At 37.4% G+C, this 21,941-nt stretch overlaps 1 protein-coding gene across 4 annotated transcripts in view; it reads right to left on the bottom strand.

Moving 5' to 3' along the window:
• Positions 1 to 2,003: 2,003 nt before the first annotated feature.
• Positions 2,004 to 21,941, bottom strand: part of ARL6 (ADP-ribosylation factor-like 6) — a 47,345-nt gene continuing 27,407 nt past the window's right edge. For 2 of the 4 annotated variants that reach the window (XM_005880171.2, XM_014528320.1), the window contains exons 6-9: positions 16,760 to 16,889; positions 13,167 to 13,222; positions 13,020 to 13,032; positions 2,004 to 4,697 (exon numbers count right to left, since the gene is read on the bottom strand). In XM_005880171.2, coding sequence (XP_005880233.1) covers positions 4,664 to 4,697; positions 13,020 to 13,032; positions 13,167 to 13,222; positions 16,760 to 16,889 — 233 coding nt within the window. In that variant the 3' untranslated portion in view covers positions 2,004 to 4,663. The remainder of the gene's footprint in view (positions 4,698 to 13,019; positions 13,033 to 13,166; positions 13,223 to 16,759; positions 16,890 to 21,941) is intronic. The other 2 variants (XM_005880172.2, XM_014528321.1) reach the window with 2 other exon arrangements.

The following is a 21,941-nucleotide window of genomic DNA, read 5'->3' as shown; positions in this document are numbered from 1 at the left end:
TGGCCTAATCGCCCCCAACTGCGCCCCCTGCCAGCCTGGTCACCCCCAACTGTCCCCCCTGCTGGCTTGGTTGCCCCTCACGGCCTCCCCCACCCCCCAGCCTGGTTGTCCCACGCAGCCTGCTTGGTCAGTAGTTTGGTTGTCCCTCACTAACCCCCCTGCCGGCCTGGTTGCCCGACATAGCCTGCTTGTTCAGTTGTTTGGTTGTCCCTCACTAACTCCCCTGCCAACCTGATCGTAGGCAGTCATCTTGTGATATTACCTCTTTATTATATAGGATGGTATTTCTCTAGGTGTAGTTTGTTCCTTGTGGTCAGTCACCTAACTTAAAATGCACATGAACAACCTGAATGATGTTTCCATATTTTACCATATACATTTCAAGACCATCAACACTAGTTATCATTTACCTCAAAATACTGGTAAAATTCATGAAAGCTGAAGTCTAAGCCAGATGCATGGGGATGTTTCTGTGATTCACTTAAATACATTAATACAATTGCTGTTTCAGAATCTATGCCATCTGCTGCCACCCATTTAAAGAGGAAGGAAAGCTCTTGCCAATTTGGCTCAGTGGATATAGCATCAGCCTGCGGATTGAGGGGTCTTGGGTTCCATTCTGGTCAAGGGCATGTACCTTGGTTGTAGTCTTGATCCCGGACCCTGGTGGGGGCACGTGTGAGAGGCAACCAATTGATGTGTCTCTCTCACATAGTTGTTTCTCTTTAGCTGTTTCTCCCCCTCTCTCCCCCTCCCTTCCACTCTCTAAAAAACTCCCCACAAAAATCAGTGAAAAAAAATGGCCTCAGGTGAGGATTAATAAAGAAGAGGAAGGAAAAAGACTTTAGAAGGCCAATATGTCAATCTTATTGGGGGGAAAAGAGCATGACTTTTCAGCCATTTGAGTCTATAGCTTTTTGATAAGCCGTCAGAAGTTAATACAGATTCTGTAGTCAGATTGTCTAGACTCACAGCTGGGGTTCTCTTTATTTGCACTATGACTGTAGGCAAGTTGTAACCTCTCTTGCCTGTTTCATCATCTATGATATTGGTTGGCAAAGTTTTTATGTAAAGCACCAGACAGTAAGTAACTCCAGGCTTTGGGGCTGCATATAGTATCTATTGCTTCTCCTTTTTACTTTCTTTTTTTTTTAAGAATGCTTCAGTGGTTCTCAACCTTCCTAATGCCGCGACCCTTTAAGACAGTTCCTCATGTTGTGGCGACCCCCAACCATAAAATTATTTTCGTTGCTACTTCATAACTGTAATTTTGCTACTGTTATGAATCTTAATGTAAATATCTGATGTGCAGGATGTATTTTCAGGGGTCGCGACCCACAGGTTGAGAACCGCTGCTTTAGACTTCTGGTCAAGAGGGCGGCATAGGTAAATGTGGTACTTGCATCCTCCCACAACCGCATTAAAATTACAGCTAATGTACAGAACAACCATCATTCAGAAACTCCTGAAACCTAGCTGAATGAAGTCCTACAACAAGGGAGTTAAAAAAGCCACATTGAGACGGTAGGAGGGATGGAAACCTGAAATAGTCTTGTCCCCCACCCACATGTGGTGGATAAAAATCAGGAGGGCTATCTCAGCTGTGAAGATTCCTCCTGAGGAGTGAAGGGGTCCCAGCCCTACACCAGGCCCCAAGTCCAGAGTTTCAGTGCCAGGAAGAGGAGTCCCCATAATTTTTGGCTATAAACACCAGTGGGAATTGAGGCTGAGGGAGACAGAGGCTCATGGAGTCCCAGGAAGTTCCTATTAAAGGGCCCAAGCACAAACTTACTTTGACTCACTCACTCTGAGCTCCAGTGCTTGGACAGCAGCTTGAAAGGCATCGAGGACATATGGAGAGGAAATGAATTATCTGGCATCAGGGTGAGAGCAGGAGGGGCAGCTTTCTCCCAGACAGAATAAGTACAATAACCTTTTTCCAATCATTATAGTATTTTTTTTTCAGGCACAGAAATAAGAACCTATTTTAACATCCATTTAAGTGAAATTTTAATATCACTTTTATTTTTTCAACTGAGAAGAGGGAATAATCAGAAAGCAGAAAATATGTACAAAGTCAGTTAAAATACTACAGTATTTTAAATGTACGAGAGTTACATGCAGAATGTATCTGTCATAGCTATTTGCAAGCGTAAATAACAATGTGGTGTGCCAAAAATTCCAAAGGAAAAAAATGACTTGAGGAATCAGGAGACAATTCCTAATTTTTAGCTGGCAACCTATAAATGAAAAACAAATATATAAAACTCAGCCCTTTCATGATTTACAAAGCACAAGCTGAATAGGGCCATATATAAATATTTAAATGCAAAAACATAACAGGATGTTTTGAACACGTTATGAGGTGTTATATTGAAATGGAGAGCTTATAAAGTAAAATTTGTTACAGTGATGCCTAAACATGAAAAAGCACCTGCTTGAGCTTTAGAATGCAGTAAATTTTAATTGCATGTTAAATACAAACCCAATAACCTCAGCTTATACTAGTACACACTTACATGGCATCATGTGGCTATTGTTGCCCAACTTGCTTCTACATAATCTTGACTTAAAAGTTTAGAGTAAGAATTGATATTTATATTTGGAGAACATGAAATCAAAGGAAAAATATTCTCTTTTGTCTAAATATTTGCATAGGTATGAGTTAGTCTGCGGGATAGCAATTAATTGAGTATCAACCTAAGAATCATTTTTATCAGTCATTTATGCCGACAATTTAAAATGTGAAGTGTTAATAGACTTAAAACAAGCAAAAAGAAAAAAAACAAAAAACGAGTCCCTTATCTCTGACCACCTCCCATCCCCATCCTGGTCTCCTTCCACAGTGAGAACCTTTTCAATACTTTTAACTATTTTTATGGCAGACACCTCTATATTTCTAATATCTGTAATATTCTTGTTTCTTGAATCATCTGCTTTAAACAGAATGGTTCTGATTCCCAGTATCACCATTTACTAGCTCTGTGACCTTCACCAAATGACTTAACTTCTTTAGGCTTCAGTTTTCTTATCTATAAAACAAATAATATAACGTATCACATAAGGCTATTGTGAGAATTAAGTGATACAAAATCATGTGTGAGATATTTTGCTCAAAATGTAGTGATCACAGAGTAATAACTATTAGTGTTGTTACTGTACTGCATCCTCCTAAAATAGTTACAGAATACTAGTTTTTTTGTTAAATCACATTCAGTGTTTTCATAATGTCCTTTTTATATGTGAGTCCACTCAATTAATGAGTCTCACTTTTTATCCTCATCAGAACAGTTTACGAAAGGCTGGCAAGCTAGCTGAAGATGCGGAACCAGTAGAATATCCTGGATAACTTTGAACTTGACAAATTCCAAGTCACTGGGATTTCAGGACTGTGAGAAAGTATATTACAGAACTTTTACTGTAGTTTTAAAATTATTTTATTCAAATTTCTGAACATACCACTACAGGTTGTTACGTCACATCTTTAATGCTCACCTTTTGCCTCTGTTTTTTATCATTTCCGCGGCTAAGTATGTTTAAGATGTTACACATCAAACATTCCAGTTTTTCTTTATATGCAATATTTTCCAGAATTGACACCGCGGCTTTCTACAGTTTCCCAGTGATTAATTTAAAACCAAAGCTTCTATTTAGAGTTCATAATTCTAAGTGGTCTCTAAGTTTTGAGAATAATACAATTTGCATACTGTGGATACCTGAGATATGTCTAAAATTCTAAAGAACATTTATGTAGCAGTTTTTGTTCAGAAAAAAAACAAAACAGTTTGGTCAGTCACAATCTATTTCAACAAAGTGCTACAGTAAACTGGAGGAATTTTAAAGAAAGTCAGTTATAATTATTGAAGAATCGCACATTAATTTTAATGACTCAATCTTAGGATAAAATACTTTCATTCAGCAATGAGATAAAAAATTATATATGATATATTAAAAAATTCTAAAATTCTGCCTCATTAAATTTTAAGTTCTCTGAGGATAAGGAATATGTTTAATTTACCTTCTATCACCACTACGTAGGATGGTGCCAGACTACTACAGGTGTAGAGCTATCCAATACTTATTCACTGGATAAATAACTTCAGCATAACTTGGTCTCAGGTTGACAAATATTTGACAGTAAAACACCAAATACCATATTAACACAGCATTATTTCAGCATAAACAAAGCACACTAGTTGGTACATTACATTTTATGTTTTATTGATGGTGACATATAGTAAAAATCTAATATACATTTATCACCCATGGTCTCTTATAAATATTTAAAGTTCTTTTTCACAAGTACAATCCCATTGCAGTCATACTGTAAGCTTTTTTGAAGACTATTAAAAAGTACATTAAAGATATCATAATTCACGATGAGATATTGAGATGGATTTTAACATTCTCATTACAAATAAGTGTAGACCTTTACCAAGAGGTTGATATTCTGGGGATCCTTTCTGAGGATTTATTTTCATATAATTAATGGCCAGATTAGCATACATGAAGTCTTATATTCTTATAAACTTTATTCAGAGTCCATAAATGCAAGCAGATTATAAAGTATTCTTAGATGCACCAACATCTTTAAAAATATTAATGTATTTAGTTTGCCTTAAGATATATTCCTTGAATTGACAATTGTTGAGGTTTCCAAATACTATCTTTTCATGTCTTCACAGCTTGGATCTGATCTGATAACAAAAACAGAAAGACATTATCAGTCTCTACAGGACATAATCTATTTAACATAACCTGAGACAAATCTATAACACAGTAGAAATCTATGTACATTGTTTTTTAAAAAAAGCACAAATCATACTATAGTTTTTATTTTCGTCACAGTTGTATATGCATAGAGCCAGTTAACTAGTTTTACATGATGTGTAAAAATTAGCAGTCCCTTGCCTCATTTCCGTCCCTTTCATAGGCAACTACTTCCAACTCCCTTTTAGGTCATTACCTCTCTCTCTAAATAATATTTGTATTACTTGTTGAAATACCAGTTTCTTCCATTTAATATGAGGCCTCGGTTCTTAAAAGCTTCAAAATGGCATCCAGTTCTAAGTCTGCTTTTATTAGTGATGATGATATTGCTAAATATGTCAATGTAGTAAAGGTTTCCTTAAGTTTTTGAATATGTAACTTCATTTACTTGCGATTCATAATTTTTTTCCTAAACTGCTGTAAAATCAGCAAAAAAGCCTTGGCAATTTTAGCATAGTTCCTAGGATATTGGTTGGCACTCAAAGGGTTAAGTATCTCTATGCTGCTATCTGCAACCCATATAATGCTTTCAATACTCCCATCCTCCTAACAAAGTAATGTAGTCATCATCAATATAATGAGTCTGTAAGTGCTGATCACAGCTGAGACAGGTAGCATACCTTGGTTACTTTTCCTGTCTTCAACTACATTTTGTTTTCCCTGGAGTTAATAATTGTTCCTTATCTCCAGCTCTGCCTCTCTGCTTTTTTATGTACCTAATACCACTTCAATCCCATTACTCTACACTGTTTAAATCCTTATTATTATGAAGCACAGTACAGAGTGCATCAATTTCACTACAGCCTTCCCAAACTCTCTAATCTGGACCAGTTTTCTCTGCTTGCCCAGTTATTTTCACAAGAGATCTTTCACTATCACTCTAGGACAGCCGTGGGCAAACTATGGCCCGTGGGCCGGCCCGTTTGAAATGAATAAAACTAAAAAAAAAAAAAAGACCGTACCCTTTTATGTAATGATGTTTACTTTGAATTTATATTAGTTCACACAAACACTCCATCCATGCTTTTGTTCAGGCCCTCCGGTCCAGTTTAAGAACCCATTGTGGCCCTGGAGTCAAAAAGTTTGCCCACCCCTGCTCTAGGATCTCCACTCTCATCCAGGGGATTCCCCCTCCCCCCCCCACCCCGCCCTTGTGCTTAATTTCCTCTTTCAGGACCCTCCGCCCCCTTTTTCCCTTGGTTTACTCCCTTGTTTTTGAGTACTCCTCCTCTCAGTGGCTACCTTAGTAAAAGGTACAGAAAGTAAATTCTTAAGACTTTGCATGGCTGAAGATGTTTTAATTCTACAGTCACAATACACTGATACAGCCTGAGAACACAATTCCATTTTCTCTTTTGACTGTTCCAGGCACTGCCCAATCATATTACAGCTTCCAAGGGTTGCTATTGAAAAAGTTTGATGCTATTCTGTATCCTTATCCTTTCACGAAACCTCCTTTTCTTCTCATGAAGTTTGTAGACTCTCCCATTGTCTTCAGTGTTGACTGTTATTAATGATGTGCCATGGTAGCATACCTTGGTTACTTTTCCTGTCTTCAACTACATTTTGTTTTCCCTGGAGTTAATAATTGTTCCTTATCTCCAGCTCTGCCTCTCTGTTTTTTTTATGTACCTAATACCACTTCAATCCCATTACTCTACAGTTTAAATCCACTATATTGAGGATATTTTCATCCACTACATTGAGCTTTCAAAAGGACTTTTAACTAAAAACTCATATTTAGTTCTTGAAAATACTGTTTGTTGATTTTTCTCCCCTCTATTTTCTGTTCTCTTTTTCTGAAATTCCTATTACTTGGATATTAAGCATCCTAAACATGACCCCTTACTTTCTTATCTACAGTTTAAATCCACTATATTGAGGATATTTTCATCCACTACATTGAGCTTTCAAAAGGACTTTTAACTAAAAACTCATATTTAGTTCTTGAAAATACTGTTTGTTGATTTTTCTCCCCTCTATTTTCTGTTCTCTTTTTCTGAAATTCCTATTACTTGGATATTAAGCCTCCTAAACATGACCCCTTACTTTCTTTTCTTTCCAATTTTCTATTCTTTCTCTTTTTGCTCTATTTTCTGAGAGAGTGCCTCTATTTTATCTTCTTTTAATTGGGGTTTCAATTTCTATTCTATTATTCCTAAAAACTCATTTTTAGGTTCTTTGTTCTTGATATGCTACAAGTTTTTTTTTTTGTTTTGTTAATCCTCACCCGAGGATATTTTTTCCATTGATTTTTCAGAGAGTGGGAGTGACTGGGAGACAGAGAGAGAGAAACATCGATGTGAAAGAGACACATCGATTGGTTGCCTTCCACATGCACCCCGACTGGGGTCTGGATTGAGCCTACAACTGAGGAACATGTCCTTGACTGGCATTGAACCCGCAGCCAGGCCACAGGCCAACGCTCTAACCACTGAGAAAAATCAGCTAATGCATACTCTACTAGGTTTTTGAAATGTTCCCCTAAATAAATTCTAATTTATTCATGTTTTGGTCCTCAAATGCCTGGTGATCCTTTGCCATCCTTCATACGTGTAAACCAACACTGTAAAGCTGAACTGGAATTGTGATACGCATGTTAGGCTTGTCAAATGTGGCCTTCATTCTAGAGTATCTAGCTAAGCCATTTCCTTGGGAATCTCTGATGTTAATACCACTAGCTCTTTTCTCTTAGGCTGGTCTGATTCCTCAAAGATGACTTTGTATCTCCTGCCTACCACCAGTGTCTCCTGGGGGAAACAGAAGGTAGAAGAGGGTTATAATATTTGGTATGAAAACTTTCAGTTACTCATTTTCAGTTCAGCACTACCACACACAGTTGTGCTTGCTGTTCTCCAGTCCAGAGACACTCTGTTTGATGCTCTGCAGAGAATGAACCTTCAACCTTCTTTTGGGATAAGGATGTAAGACTGTGTGTTCTCTTTTCAGCCCTACCCCTCTAATTTCCAATTTCTAACAATATCGAGCCTTTGTGGGGATCTGCAATGTAAATTAGCCTCCCAGCTTTCCTCAGTGCTGGCTTAGAATTCAGCTTTCTCTGTTAAGAGAAAAGGTCTTTAAGTCTGTTAGGTCATTCATTATTTATCAGATCGGATCAACATTCATCAGATATCTAGCTTCCAAAATCTGGGTGCCATTGTTTTTTGTTCTATTTTGGTTGCCATTTTTGTCATTCCCATTCCTTTTGTCCTTGTGGGTTAATGTCTTTAAACAAAAGTCCCTTAACTGTTAGTGACATTTGAGGAGGAGATGTAAGTTGTGTCACTGGAACACCATATGAGTAGTTTATGTGTTTTATTAAAACCTGAAAGCATAAACCTTTCCCATACAGATCTATATTAATAAAAGCCTAGGTGGCCCTCACACCTTCACAATATGGCCACCCCATGTCATCACAAGATGGCTGCTGCCACATTGTCACAGATGGCCACCACAAGATGGCTGGCAGGGGAGGGCAGTTGGGGGTGACTGGGCCGGCAGGGGAGCAGTTAGGTGTCAATCAGGCCTGCAGGGGAGTGGTTAGGGGGCGATCGGGCTGGCAGGCAGGCCAGTGGTTAGGAGCCAGCAGTCCCAGATTGTGAGAGGGATGTCTGACTGCCAGTGTAGGCCCGCAGGGATCGGGCCTACACTGGCAGTCGGACATCCCCTGAAGGGTCCCAGATTGAGAGGGTGCAGGCTGGGCTGAGGGACACTCCCCCCCACCCCCCCAGTGCACGAATTTTGTGCACTGGGCCTCTAGTAATAAAATGAGTAAGTTTCCTTAGTCACATGGGAGAATTTCTTTTTATATCTCACTTCAAAGTTTCAGAGCTAGAAAACAACTTATATCTCTGCAATAGTTTCTATATATTCTCTGTTGGTTTTTAAAAATACTTCATAGTCTACTCAGGGATTCTTGTCTTTGGGCTGCAATACATAACAAATCATTGTGAATCCTTCCGAAAAAGAATGGAATCATGGCACAAAATGTTTCATTTAATATTCTATCTCCAAAATTTCAGCCTTAAACTCTAAATAATAAAACTATGCTAAGCGAAATAAGCCAGTCAGAGAAAGATATAAATATCACATAATCCCACTCATTTGTGGAATATAATGAACAACATAAACTAATGAAAAATAGATCTGGAGATATAGAAGCATCGAACAGACCATCCAACCTCAGAGGGAAGGTGGGGGAGGGGGAGGGATAAGAAAGCAACCAAAGGACTTGTATGCATGCATATGAGCATTACTATGGACACAGGCAGTAGGGGCGTGAGGGTCTGTGCTGGGAGGCAGGAGCGGGCTGGGAGAGGTCAATGGGAAAAAAGAAGACATACGTAATATTTTCAACAATAAAGAATTAAAAACAAAACAAAACAACAAAATAGAAAAGTCAATTTTCAAAACAAAAAAACAAAAAAAAGAAAAAGGAAAGAAATTGGTCCAAGGGCCTTCTTGTTTATAATGCTAGGAAATTTTACAATTTTGTAAGCAAAATGAAGAGATAAACTCAGAATATCTTTCACAGATAGATTTACATAAAAACTTTTGGCTAATAAGTTAGTTAAAGGCACAGACAAGTCTCTTGTATGCTGTTAGCTATTTTATAAAATAGGTTTTTGCCTTTTTTTGAATCCAGAGAGATAGGAGCATCAAATTGCAAACTATTTGCTATTACATAAGAAATATGAACAGAAGATCTATTCAAAACCAAACCAACATACTTTTTAATCTATGTACAAAGTTTCCTTCGTTATTAAATAGAGCATTTAGGTAAAAGGGTACATTTAACATTTACTGAGTGTTTTCTAACGGCAGTGATTTTAACACATACAGTGTTTCATTAAATCTGTACCACAATTTTTACATTTATTTTTTTAATTTTACAAATGAAGACATCTTCAAAAGAGATGTTAGTTAATAATAAGTAGTGGGATGAATCTCTACACTCAAAAGCCCAACTGCTTTTTTTTCTTTTTAATATATTTTATTGATTTTTTACAGAGAGGAAGGGAGAGGGATAGAGAGTTAGAAACATCGATGAGAGAGAAACATCGATGTCGGGGTCCAGCCCCAGGGGTCCAGGGGTTCCCAAAGGTGTGGACGGAGTCGGTGAAGAATGTTTTACACGGAGACAGCGTTCAGAACTCTCTAGCTCTCTTTAGTCTCCGTGGATCTTCCTGTGCCTGGCGAGTTGGACTTACCTGCCTGGCCCTCAATATTCCCAAATTATCTCGTGTCTTTTCTCTTTCATTTGTGTGCGGCTCTTCTTCCAGATCCTGAACCCTGAACCACGCAGGTCGTGGAGGGAAACATTTACCAACACATCGATCAGCTGCCTCCTGCACAGCCCCTATTGGGGATGTACCCGCAACCGAGGTACATGCCCTTGGCCAGAATCGAACCTGGGACCCTTCAGCCCGCAGGCCGACGCTCTATCCACTGAGTCAAACCGGTCAGGGCCCAACTGCTTTTTAACTACTATTCCATGATGCCTACATAAAATTGGGACAACTAGCTAACCTTGCAGAAAACTGTTGTAACAGTTACATAAAAAAAATATGGCAACACAAGGGCACAAAAGTATTTCCAACAACATACTCTCTTTACAAAGACTTGGGAAGTAAGATGCAAAGATAACGAATCAGTAAAGTCAGACACAAAAATTAGGTGACAAGACCAGAGTTGGCAAGTGGCACAGTGATGTTGGATTGTTACTGACACCTAGTGGCCTCAGTTACAAAATAAAAAATAAAAATAAAAATAAAAATAAAGGGAAGAGAGAACTATGATAGAGTGGAGGGCTGTGATGTAAAATTCAGATGACTATATCAACCTATTTTTAGTGGTTACTGTGCTTTGAATTACTTTATGAACAATAGTTGAGTTTGATCCATGCTATATCTTCACTGTGAGCAATAATAAGCACTTGTAAATAAGAATCAAGGCTGAAAATATGCTTTTGGTGTCTTTTCTGGAATGTTCCTCTGCAATCTATGCTTATGTGGGAATCAGTTCCTTAACTTTCACTAATAAAATTACCACAATCCAAGAAACTAAGTTGGTGTGTTCACAGAAAAATTCTAGTAGTTATTCTAGAATCACTAGAGGTTCTCAATTAAGTTTTACTTAATTATACAATTATGACTAGAATGTTCTTTGCAGTTTATTTTTTAATGTTTTAACTTTCTTAGTTTATTTCTTTTTTATTGATTTTTTTTTTAGAGAGAAAGGGAAGGAGGAAAGGAGGGAAGAAAAGAGAGAGAGAGAGAGAGAGAGAGGAGGGAGGCGGGAGGGGGAGAGAGAGAGAGAGAGGGAGAGAGAGATCGATTGGTTACCTCCCACATGCATCCCAACATGGGATTGAACCCAAAACCTGGGTATGTGCCCTGACTGGGAATCAAACTGGCAACTTTTTGGTGTACAGGACGATGCTCCAACCAACTGAGCCACACTGGCCAGGGTGTTCTTTGCACTTTAATGGTAACTGTCATGATGGCTACAAATGAGAAAAACCGATAATAGTCTGTGCAGTTAATTAAAATACCATATTTTACTAACACATGAAAAATATTTATCAGATGTACACTTAGTACTTTGAACCAAAGAAATATTATGTCATTGTATGGGTAAGCAGCTAAATATATCTTCATTTATTCCCTGATATAGTAAGCTTGTCCAGACATAAACTTAATATTTGGTTCAAAGATCCAACATGACATGCAGAAGAGGAAAAAGAATCACACATAACTGTAATCAAAATGTTAGTTTAGCCCTAGCCTGGTGGCTCAGTTGGTTGGAGCATTGTGCCATGCACCAAAAGGTTGCAGGTTCCATTCCTGGTCAAGGCACATACCTAGGTTGTGGGTTCAATCCCCAGCCTGGGTGTGTATGGGAGGCAACTAATCAATGTTTCTCTCTCACATCGATGTTTCTCTCTCTCTCTTTCCCTTCCTGTCTCTCTAAAACAATAAAAACATACCCTCAAGTGAGAATTTAAAAAAAGGTTAGTGTAGAAAGAGTTGACAGCCCAAGACTAAAACCTGAATTTATAATATATTGTTGTTCACCCTTATTAAGAGCAGGGAGATGCCTAATAGGAATGATCCTTAGTTGTTCTGCTCATGAGCAAAAATTTCTTGGCCTGACTCTCAGTGTCCTGAAACCTAAAGAACTCGGTTCCATTCATTTTTACTGCTCTTTGTGGGCCACTGTGCTTCCAGCGATTCCTGTAACTAGTAGACAATGTAAACTTAGGAAAAATACTGTATCTTTTTATTTATTTTTTTATTGTTTAAAGTATTACATGTCTCTTTTTTCCCCGGATTGAGCTTCCCTCCCCCCTGCCACTCCCATCCCCTGAGGGCAAGCCCTCACCACCCCAGTGTCTGTCTCCATTGGTTATGCTAATATGCATGCATACAAGTCCTTTGGTTGATTTCTAACCCCCATCCCCTGCCTTAAAATAATATATCTTAATTTATTCCCGATATAGTAAGCTTGTACCAACATATGATAGCTATTTTTGATGAATAACAAATACAGCTGCTATATACAAATCAATAGAATACCAGTATTTACAATTCTCAATATGAGTGTTAAAAGTTGCGTAAATGTTATATATGAACTAGAGGCCCGGTGCACGAGGAGGTCCCCCTCAGCCCTGCCTGTGCCCTCTCGAAGTCCAGAATCCCTCTCGCAGTCCAGGACCCCTCGCTCCTTACTGCCCTGCCTGCTCGCTGCTCCTTACCACTTGGCTCGCTGCTCCTTAGAGTTGCCGCGGAGGCAGGAGAGGCTCCCGCCACCACCACTGTGCTTTCCAGCCATAAGCCTGGCTTCTGTCTGAGTGGCATTCCCCCTGTGGGAGTGCACTTACCACCAGAGGGCAGCTCCTGCATCGAGCGTCTGCCCCCTGGTGGTCAGTGTGCATCATAGCGACCAGACATTCAGCTGTCCAGTCGATTTGCATATTAGGGTTTTATTATATAGGATTAAGATATTTATGGAGTAGGGCATTCTTTAAATATATGCCATGCAGACTTATTTTAATTATTGACAGTAAGGCTAACATTTGTCCCAAACTTCAAATGTGCTTCCATTATCAGATCTCTTAGAAATTTATTGCTATAAATTAAAAATATTTCTACAGTTGTCACTATATTGACTGTAAAAAGCAAACACTTTAAATAAATCCTTTAGAAAAATGTAATAGAAGTAAATGGAGCAAGATATTGGATACTTACTGTAGTGTATTTTCTGATAGCAGAAATAAATGGAAACAAGAGGAGAAAAAGGCAGTGATATAATAAAAATAAAATGTTATAAAAGGAAAGAAAAATGTCAATGGAAAGGAAATACAGGCTGAAGATGGACAGTATTTTGTGATGTACCTTGAAGCCAGTCTACACCTTCTTGCAATCCTTCTCCTTTTATGGCATCACTAGCACTGAAATAAAATCCACAAGAAACATATCTATTTCATTACATCGTAGAACTATAAAAATAAATAATTGCAAATTTTCCATGTGGCAAATCAATATATTCTAGTAACACATATCTGAGCAAAACTGGTTAAGCAATGAAACTGAATGTATATAAAAAAACAAAAGTCTGAGCATCTTGGAGCAAGAAAATTATCCATAACTTATATTGACATAATTTTTATGACATTTGGAAAAGTGTATCAATAAAAAGTTATTTTAGAAACAGTACTCAGACTGACATTACTTTGAGTAATTTTTCCAGTGGTGGAAAAGTTTTATAGAGTCCCCCTTCCTATCTTGCCCAGCCCCAATGACTCAAGAGCAGTTATTTATTAGAAATGCTTGACTTAGGTTGTAATTTAGCCACAGGATGCAGTGACTTTTTTTGAAATGGAGTTTTATATCTATAGAGTATAAACCTGTAATTATAACTTTGGTAAACTGGTAGAAATAAAAAAAAAATCCCAGTAGATTTCAATAAGTTTTTTACTTATTGGTTTCAGGAACCTAAATAGGTTATTTAATTCTGCTGTCTTCAGTTTTAGCATCTGTAAAATGGGGAGATATTATAATTGACTTCATATGGTTATTAAGGAAATTAAATATTTGAGATATGTATATAAAACAGGGGTCTTTTCACGGTCTTAGAATGAACTTAAATCCTTATTGTGATATTTTATAAATAATTATAATTAAATTATAAACTAAGAGAATAAAATACAAAGGATTTTTTGAGTATCAATTTTTTCCAAGACACAGACGGATAGTTTCTCATAACATTTTACTGATCTAGTAGTTATTTTCTTTCAAAATGTAATCATATAATAGCAATTAGTATATAAATTAGATTTTCTGAATTAGGGTTTCTTTTAGTGTGCTGAAGCATGATTTTAAAATGTACTAAATAACCTAAAGGAGTTAATTTGATTCTAATCAAATCAGAAATTTCTTCTAAGGAATTACTTATTAGATTAAGAATATGACATATTTTAAAATAGGAAGACAGAAACAAACAGCATGATACAAAATTATTCAAAGCAAACTGTGGATTACCCATATCAACAGCAAAACATCAGTAACTAAAATATTTATATAAAAAAAGATCAATGTATTGATTTTATCACACACCTATAGTCCCAAGTAAGACTACAGTATCAAATAAGTAACAATGAGGAAATCCTTCCCTTTTGGTGGAGGAGTCACTACCTTACTAAAACCCTGCATCTTTTCCTACTAATTTCCAACGGTTTGAATTTTACTTTCTTTTCAAATAAATGATAAGACCTGTAACTAAATAAAAGCAAAGTCTTCACCACGTCCAGCAAGGCCCTAGATCTCTTGCTTCAGTCAGCTTGGACTTCTTGCTATTCCTGAAATACACCAGGTACATCCTCATCCAAGAGCCACTTGCTGGCTGTCCACCTGGAAAGCTGTTCCTCCACACCTGTGTGAACTGCTCCCTGACTTCAATTAGATTCCAGAGAGGGAGTATCTCTTATCATTTTTATCTTATTGTCCTACTTTCTTTTTCTCACCTTTCCCAGCTGACATTTTATACATTTATTTACCTCTTTTATTATCTGTCTCTCTTACAAGGTAGTAAATAAGCAAAACTCTACACATATCACAGCAGGGACTGAGTCAAAGAATACACAGGAAGAACAATACTGCAATCAGATCCTGAAAATCAGAGTTGACTAGACATCTCTATAAACTTTTATTGCCAGTAAATTTACTTGTACCGAAGGTGAGATGCAATATTTTATCTCTACATCACTGTACATTACCTTTATCTCTAAAATTGTAAGAGAAGGATAAATATATTTTCAATTTTATACATCGTTTAAAAAATATTGCAAAAACATAAAAACACTTAAAACAAATGAAGCAGTAATTAAAACGTAGTAAAATGTCCAGTTTGAATTAAGAAGTCAAAATTATAGGCAAATTTAAAGAAATACTTGGCATTCTCCTATAAATTATACAGAAAACACAGCAACTGGAAATATAATATTCCACATCTTTATAGCATCAGGATATTTGTATCTCACTGAAAAATATTTAGATGTCACAACTGAATAAATTTTTTAAATTTCAAGGACTAATTATTTTAAGTAGAGATTTTTCCACTTGCAAAATTAACTTCTACTTCAAAAATAAAAGTAGGACTGCATCTTTTACTAATTACACCCATGTTTTTGAATGTTATGCTTTCTATCAAAGCACTCACAATACTTAATACAATGGAAAAATGAAAATTTATTCTACTTTAGATATTATCAATTTAGATATGATTTACCTAAATGATATAGAGAAAAGCAAAGGTTACATCTTACGATATTTCTCTACCCCCAAATCCCTCCTCTCTTTATCAACAAAATACCACAGAACCTCAAATTCCAAGTGAAGAAGCATTTAGGACACACTAACTTTTCTTCTGATTCTGGAGTAAGGAGGGTTTAACTGAGATATGCAGTGTTTCACTCCTGGGTAGAGGTCGTGAATACTGAGGAGTTTCAAGGGTTTTCTCAGCTCTCTTCTATACTATTACTCTTTCAGCACCAAGGTTAGCTCTTCACGTTCTTCTCTGAGCTCTATTAACTCTTCACTTTATAGTCTGTTTCTTCTTCTAAAGGCAGTGGATTTCTCCGCCTCTGTGTGCAGCCTTTTCCATAGATACTATCTTATAAAAAGGGAGAAGGGAATCTTGCAGTGGTGGGGAGGTAGGTGGTGGATAGAGGGAGCTTAATGACAGGTAGTAGCAGGCACTAAAAAAAAATACTATCTAACAAACAATGTAAAATAAGTTCAGATACTATTTATGATTTCAACCTTATTAGTATGTTCAAATAAAGTTAGTATTTCCATTTATATTTATTCATATAAACAATATTTATTGTGAACCTACTAAGTACCATGTACTATTATTACAGGGGTTGCAGAGTGAAAATAAAACCCCAGTCTCATGGTGCTAATGCACTAGTGTAAGAAGACAGACTATAAAACAGAAAACAAGAAAAACAGGTCACATGACAACAGAAAAAGCAAATTAATAAGGAAAAAGCGAGGCAGGGTAAGGCAGTGATATTTTAGACAATTATGAGGGGAAGTCCCTCTCCTGAAGGGACTGCAGCAGCAAGCCAATTACATTATTTTGTAGAATGATTTAGACAAAGGGAGTAACAAGTGGAAATGCCTTGAGATGGGAGTGTAGCTGGCTAATTCAGTGTACAGAAGAAATCAGCATGGCTGAAGTTGGTGAGTGAGTAGGCTGTTTATTCTTTTAAAGAGTTATTTATATTTTTCTATCCCCAAAAAGATTTGAAAGGTTTTAATAGTAATAGGTTCATAAATACCTGCAACGCCACATTCTATAAAACAAAATCCTTAGCTTACATCCTACCAAGTTAGATCACTTATAAAATGAGTTTGGAAAAGAAACACTGAAGGTTGGAGATTTTTTCAAAATGATAAAATGAAAAATAAATCTACAACTTTACCAAATGTGCCATGGCTTATCTTTGATGTTCTCTAAACACAGCAACTGAGACACTTTTACAGATGTCACTGCATCTCTAAGGTCCATTTTGTTTGCAAAGAATAAGATTGGTATTCGGCGGTGCTTAATATCTGAAATAGAAAATAAGACTTTCATCAGACTTCCAGCCTTATGATCATTTCCCCCTAATTCATTAAAATTGAAAGTCACTAAAATTGTTTTCCAATCACTTCTTTCTATACCACACATACATAAACTTTTAAAGACATAAACTGTCAGGCATATTTGAGTGATATGAGAATTTAAAAAATACTTCTTCCAAGCCTTCTGGTTGGAGTTTTAAAACAAAGACAAGAGAAGTGGATCTGGGGGCTCATTAAGCTGTTACTGAGCTGCACCTACAAAACGGTCAACTAGTTTATTTTGTTTTTCGGTCAACACAAAGAAGGAAAACTAGAAGTAGGAGGAAGATGAACTGCATCCAAATTTTAGTTTTTAGTCACAGTATTATAAGTAATAAGCTAAATATTTTAAGAAGATGTTTTTACTTGTTACAGTGTATGAAACATTTCTCCCTGTTTTGAATAGATAATTCATTTAAGCAGTTCAAAACTCAGAAGACACAAAATGGTGTGCAGTAAAAGGATCTCCCTCTCACCTTTGTCCCAGGCCATTCACTTGTCCTCCCTAGAAGAGGCAACCCATAGCATCCATTATATGGAGTCTTTTTAGAAATATTTTATATGTTTGTAAATAGTTATTATATATGACTAGAGGCCCGGTGCATGAAATTGGTGCATGGGTAGGGTCCCTAGGCCTGGCTGGTGATCAGGGCCGATCTGTGGGGTGACCAGTGGGGCAATTGGGGGGCCCCTGCTGGCACCCGCCCTGGCTGGCCTAGGGCCTGCAGGCAGCTCCTGCATTGAGTGTCTGCCCCCTGGTGGTCAGTGCATGTCATAGCGACCAGTTGTTCCACCATTCAGTCGATTTTCTTATTAGGCTTTTATTATATAGAACTAGAGGCCTGGTGCACAAATTCGTGCACGGGTGGGGCCCGGCCGGCCCGCCCCGATGGGGGCCCATAGGACTGGGCCGGTGGGGGGAGGGGCCGCAGGTGGTTGGCTGGCTAACCCCGCCCCTGATCGGGGTGTTGGGGACCTATTGGGGGCCAGGTTGGTGGGGATGGGGGGCATTGGGGCCCAGATCAGGCTGGTTGGCTGCCACAGTGCACATCATAGCCACCAGTTGTTCTGGTCACTCTGGTCATTCCGCCGTTCCAGTTGCTGGGCTTTTATATATATAGATTATTTATACAAATAGTAGCAGACTATTCTCACTTTTTATACGTTTTGCTTTTTACTTCATTTCGTATCTTGGAGACTATTCATTATCAGTACATATAGAGCAGTTTCTTCATTATTTTAACTATTGTGGAATATTCTCTTTTAGTGCTATATATCATAATTTATCTAACTGGATTCAACTGACATATATTTATGTTGTTGCCAATTTTACAACTATAAACAATGCTGTGATGAATAAACTGCAGAACATTTTGTAAATGGGCCAGTATGTCTACTAGATAAATTTGAGAAATGGAATTACTGGGTCAAAGGATATATAAATTGCTATTCTGACAGATAGCTATTATCTACAGAACTGCCTTCCCTTAAAAATGGTATCAATTCACACTTAAACAACATTGTATACGAGTGTTTTCAGTGATAGGTAAAAAGTACTATGAGAATGTGTTTACTTACATTGTTCTGAGAAAAGTCAAGAATCTATATATTCAAAATGTTTATAATTCCTTTTTTATGAACAAGTTTGGCATATCATGTCCCCATTTTTCTATTGTCTTTATTTTCTTATTGATTTGTAGAAAAGGTTTAAGTAGTAAGGAAATAAGTCTTGTAGCTATGACATGAAATACAAATAGTTTTTCTTGTCTGTTATTTGCCTTTGACTGCTTATGGCCCATTTTGCAATTCAAAACTTTTTATGGAGTCATAGTCATTCATATTCATATTCTCTCTCTCTCTCTCTCTCTCTCTCTCTCTCTCTCTCTCTCTCTCTCTCTCCTTCCTCCCTTCTTTCCTTTTGTGTGTGTGTAGGATTCTGGATTTTGTGTTATAGTTAGAAAGACCCTCTGTTGCCCCAAAATTATTTTTAAAAATCTCCCATAGTTTCTTCTGCTGCTGTAATAGTGTAATTTTTACATTTCTATTAGTCCAGCTGGAACTTATTCTGGAGCAGAGAATGTCAGAATAGATAAAAAGAAAAAGAAAGATAGCTACATGATGTTTATAAGAAACACAGTTTGAACACATTACCTGAAAGTGAAAGGATGGAAGGAAACATGCTTACGTGTAAGTGAAAGAAAGCTGGCATGGCTATACTACTATCAGACAAAGTAGCTTTAAAAGATGAAGGGTATCATCAAAGAAAAAGAAAGGCAGTAAAATTATAAAATGGTCAATTAATCAAGAAGACAAAACAATTTTAAGTGTGTTTGTATCTAAAAAACAAGCTTCTAAACCAGTGATGGTGAACTGTTTCTCTCCGGCGTGTCAGCATTTTGAAAAACCCTAACTTAACTCTGGTGCCGTGTCACATATAGAAATTTTTTGATATTTGCAACCATAGTAAAACAAAGATTTATATTTTTGATATTTATTTTATATATTTAAATGCCATTTAACAAAGAAAAATCAACCAAAAAAATGAGTTCGCGTGTCACCTCTGACACGCGTGTCATAGGTTCGCCATCACTGTTCTAAACACATAAAGCAAAATATGACAGTATTAAAGGGAAATACAAAGAAATCCACAATCATAGATGAAACACAAACCAAGTTAGACCATATACACTGGGCCACGTATTTTGAAGGGTGAAATCATATAGAACGTTGTTTGATCAAGTGGAATTAAATTAAAAATCTATAACAAAAGATACATACAAATTTCCCAATTATTTGGGAAATTAAATAATATACTACTAAAGATTCCAAGGGTCAAAGAAGAATTCACAAGGTAAGTTAGAAAATACTTTGACCTAGATAATAAAAAAAAGTTATTGAAATTTGTGACATGTAGCTAAATCCTTAGAGAATATGTATTGCTTCAAATGCTTATATTAGAAAAGGGATAAAATCGATGTTTTCCACTTCCATCTGAAAAAGAGACAATGAAATACAAGGGAGTAGACACAGTTCATAATAAATCAAGAGGAGAGAATAATGACAAAAAAGGAAATTTAAAATGCCAGAAGTTCTTAGAAAATTAATAAAACCAATAAACTTTTAAAAAGATTGAGCAAGAAGAGAGGGAGGAAACATAAATTACTAATACCAGGAATGAAAGAAGATATATCAAATGGATCTTGTAGACATTAAAAGGATAAGGAGAGGATGTTATAAACAATATTATGCCAATAAATCTGACAACTTAGATAGTACATTAATAAATTTGGTCACAAATTACCAAAAGTGACCGGAGAATAAATATAACTTTAATGGTCTTATATCATTCAAGCACTTGAATTCATAATTCACGCCCCTCACTCCTTCAACACACACACCAAATACTGATGTTGGTATATCATTGCTATATTGTATCTGGCATTTAAGGAAGAAATAAGCGCAATTCTACACAAATCCAAAAATAAAAAATAAAGAGAAAAAGAAGTATATACTCTCCAACTCATTTTATGAAGCCTCTATATCTCTGATACAAAATCAGATGAGGACATAAAGAAAATAAAAAACCAAAAGTGATAAAGTCAGCATCATGTTGGCATGAGAGGATCTCCAGTTCTTTCCCAATGAAGTGGGACAGCTATAATTCAACCAAGGATTCTCTGTTTAAAACACAAACATGTCCGAGAATTGTGCACTGAGACAGCTGAAGGTGGACTTAATTTAGCAAACAGTGGAGACAGAATGGTAGGGAGAAGGACAGAGACAGAAGTAATGGGACCCCAGCGGGCATGATAGCAGTGAAGGGCTGGGGTGCAGCCCCCAGTGGGCAGACCGGACTCGAGGGCAGAGACAGCAATGAGACCTGGGTGGCTGGCACACACCGAGGCTGAGCCCAGGGTCAGAGAAACAGTACAAAAAAAAATCACTGTGCTTGAAGCCGGCTGGCTACCAGGGGGCAGGCTTAAGGCAGGAGCTTCCCCCTGGTGGTCAGTTCACTCCACAGCGGGAGTGCAGCTCAGCCAGAAGCTGGGCTCATGGCTGGCAAGCACAGCGGTGGTGGCGGGAGCCCCTCCCAGTTCCGCGGCAGGGCTAAGGAGCAGCGAGCTGAGTGGTAAGGAGTAGTAAGGAGTGAGGGGTCCCGGACTGCGAGAAGGCCCAGGCTGGGCTGAGGGACCCCACCCCCCAGTGCACGAATTTCATGCACTGGGCTTCTAAGTTGAAGTCTAAAGTTTTTCTTTTTTTTTTTTTCTTCTTTCTGTTCACCAGATTATTTATTCACTTGATTTTTAGATTCACTTGTTGATAGATGTGTATTTGTTGTTCATAATTTGTATCTTTACCTTTTTCTTCTTCTTCCTCTTCTTAAAGGATACCTTTCAGCATTTCATATAATACTGGTTTGGTGGTGATGAACTCCTTTAGCTTTTCCTTATCTGTGAAGCTCTTTATCTGACCTTCAATTCTGAATGATAGCTTTGCTGGATAAAGTAATCTTGGTTGTAGGTTCTTGCTATTCATCACTTTGAATATTTCTTGCCACTCCCTTCTGGCCTGCAAAGTTTCTGTTGAGAAATCAGCTGACAGTCGTATGGGTACTCCCTTATAGGTAACTGACTTTTTTTCTCTTGCTGCTTTTAAGATTCTCTCTTTGTCTTTTGCTCTTGGCATTTTAATTATGATGTGTCTTGGTGTGGTCCTCTTTGGATTCCTTTTGTTTGGGGTTCTCTGCACTTCCTGGACCTGTAAGTCTATTTCTTTCAACAGGTAGGTGAAGTTTTCTGTCATTATTTCTTCAAACAGGTTTTCAATATCTTGCGCTCTCTCTTCTTCTGGCACCCCTATAATTCGGATGTTGGTACGCTTGAAGCTGTCCCAAAGGCTCCTTACACTATCTTCGTATTTTTGGATTCTTTTTTCATTTTGCTTTTCCGGTTGGGTGTTTCTCGCTTCTTCGCATTTCAGATCTTTGACTTGATTCTTGCG

Source organism: Myotis brandtii, unplaced genomic scaffold (assembly GCF_000412655.1).
Source record: "Myotis brandtii unplaced genomic scaffold, ASM41265v1 scaffold63, whole genome shotgun sequence".
In the NCBI taxonomy this organism is placed as follows: Eukaryota; Metazoa; Chordata; class Mammalia; order Chiroptera; family Vespertilionidae; genus Myotis; species Myotis brandtii.
The sequence above is the reverse complement of the archived record's forward strand: the minus strand, read 5'-3'. Positions and strand labels throughout refer to the sequence as shown.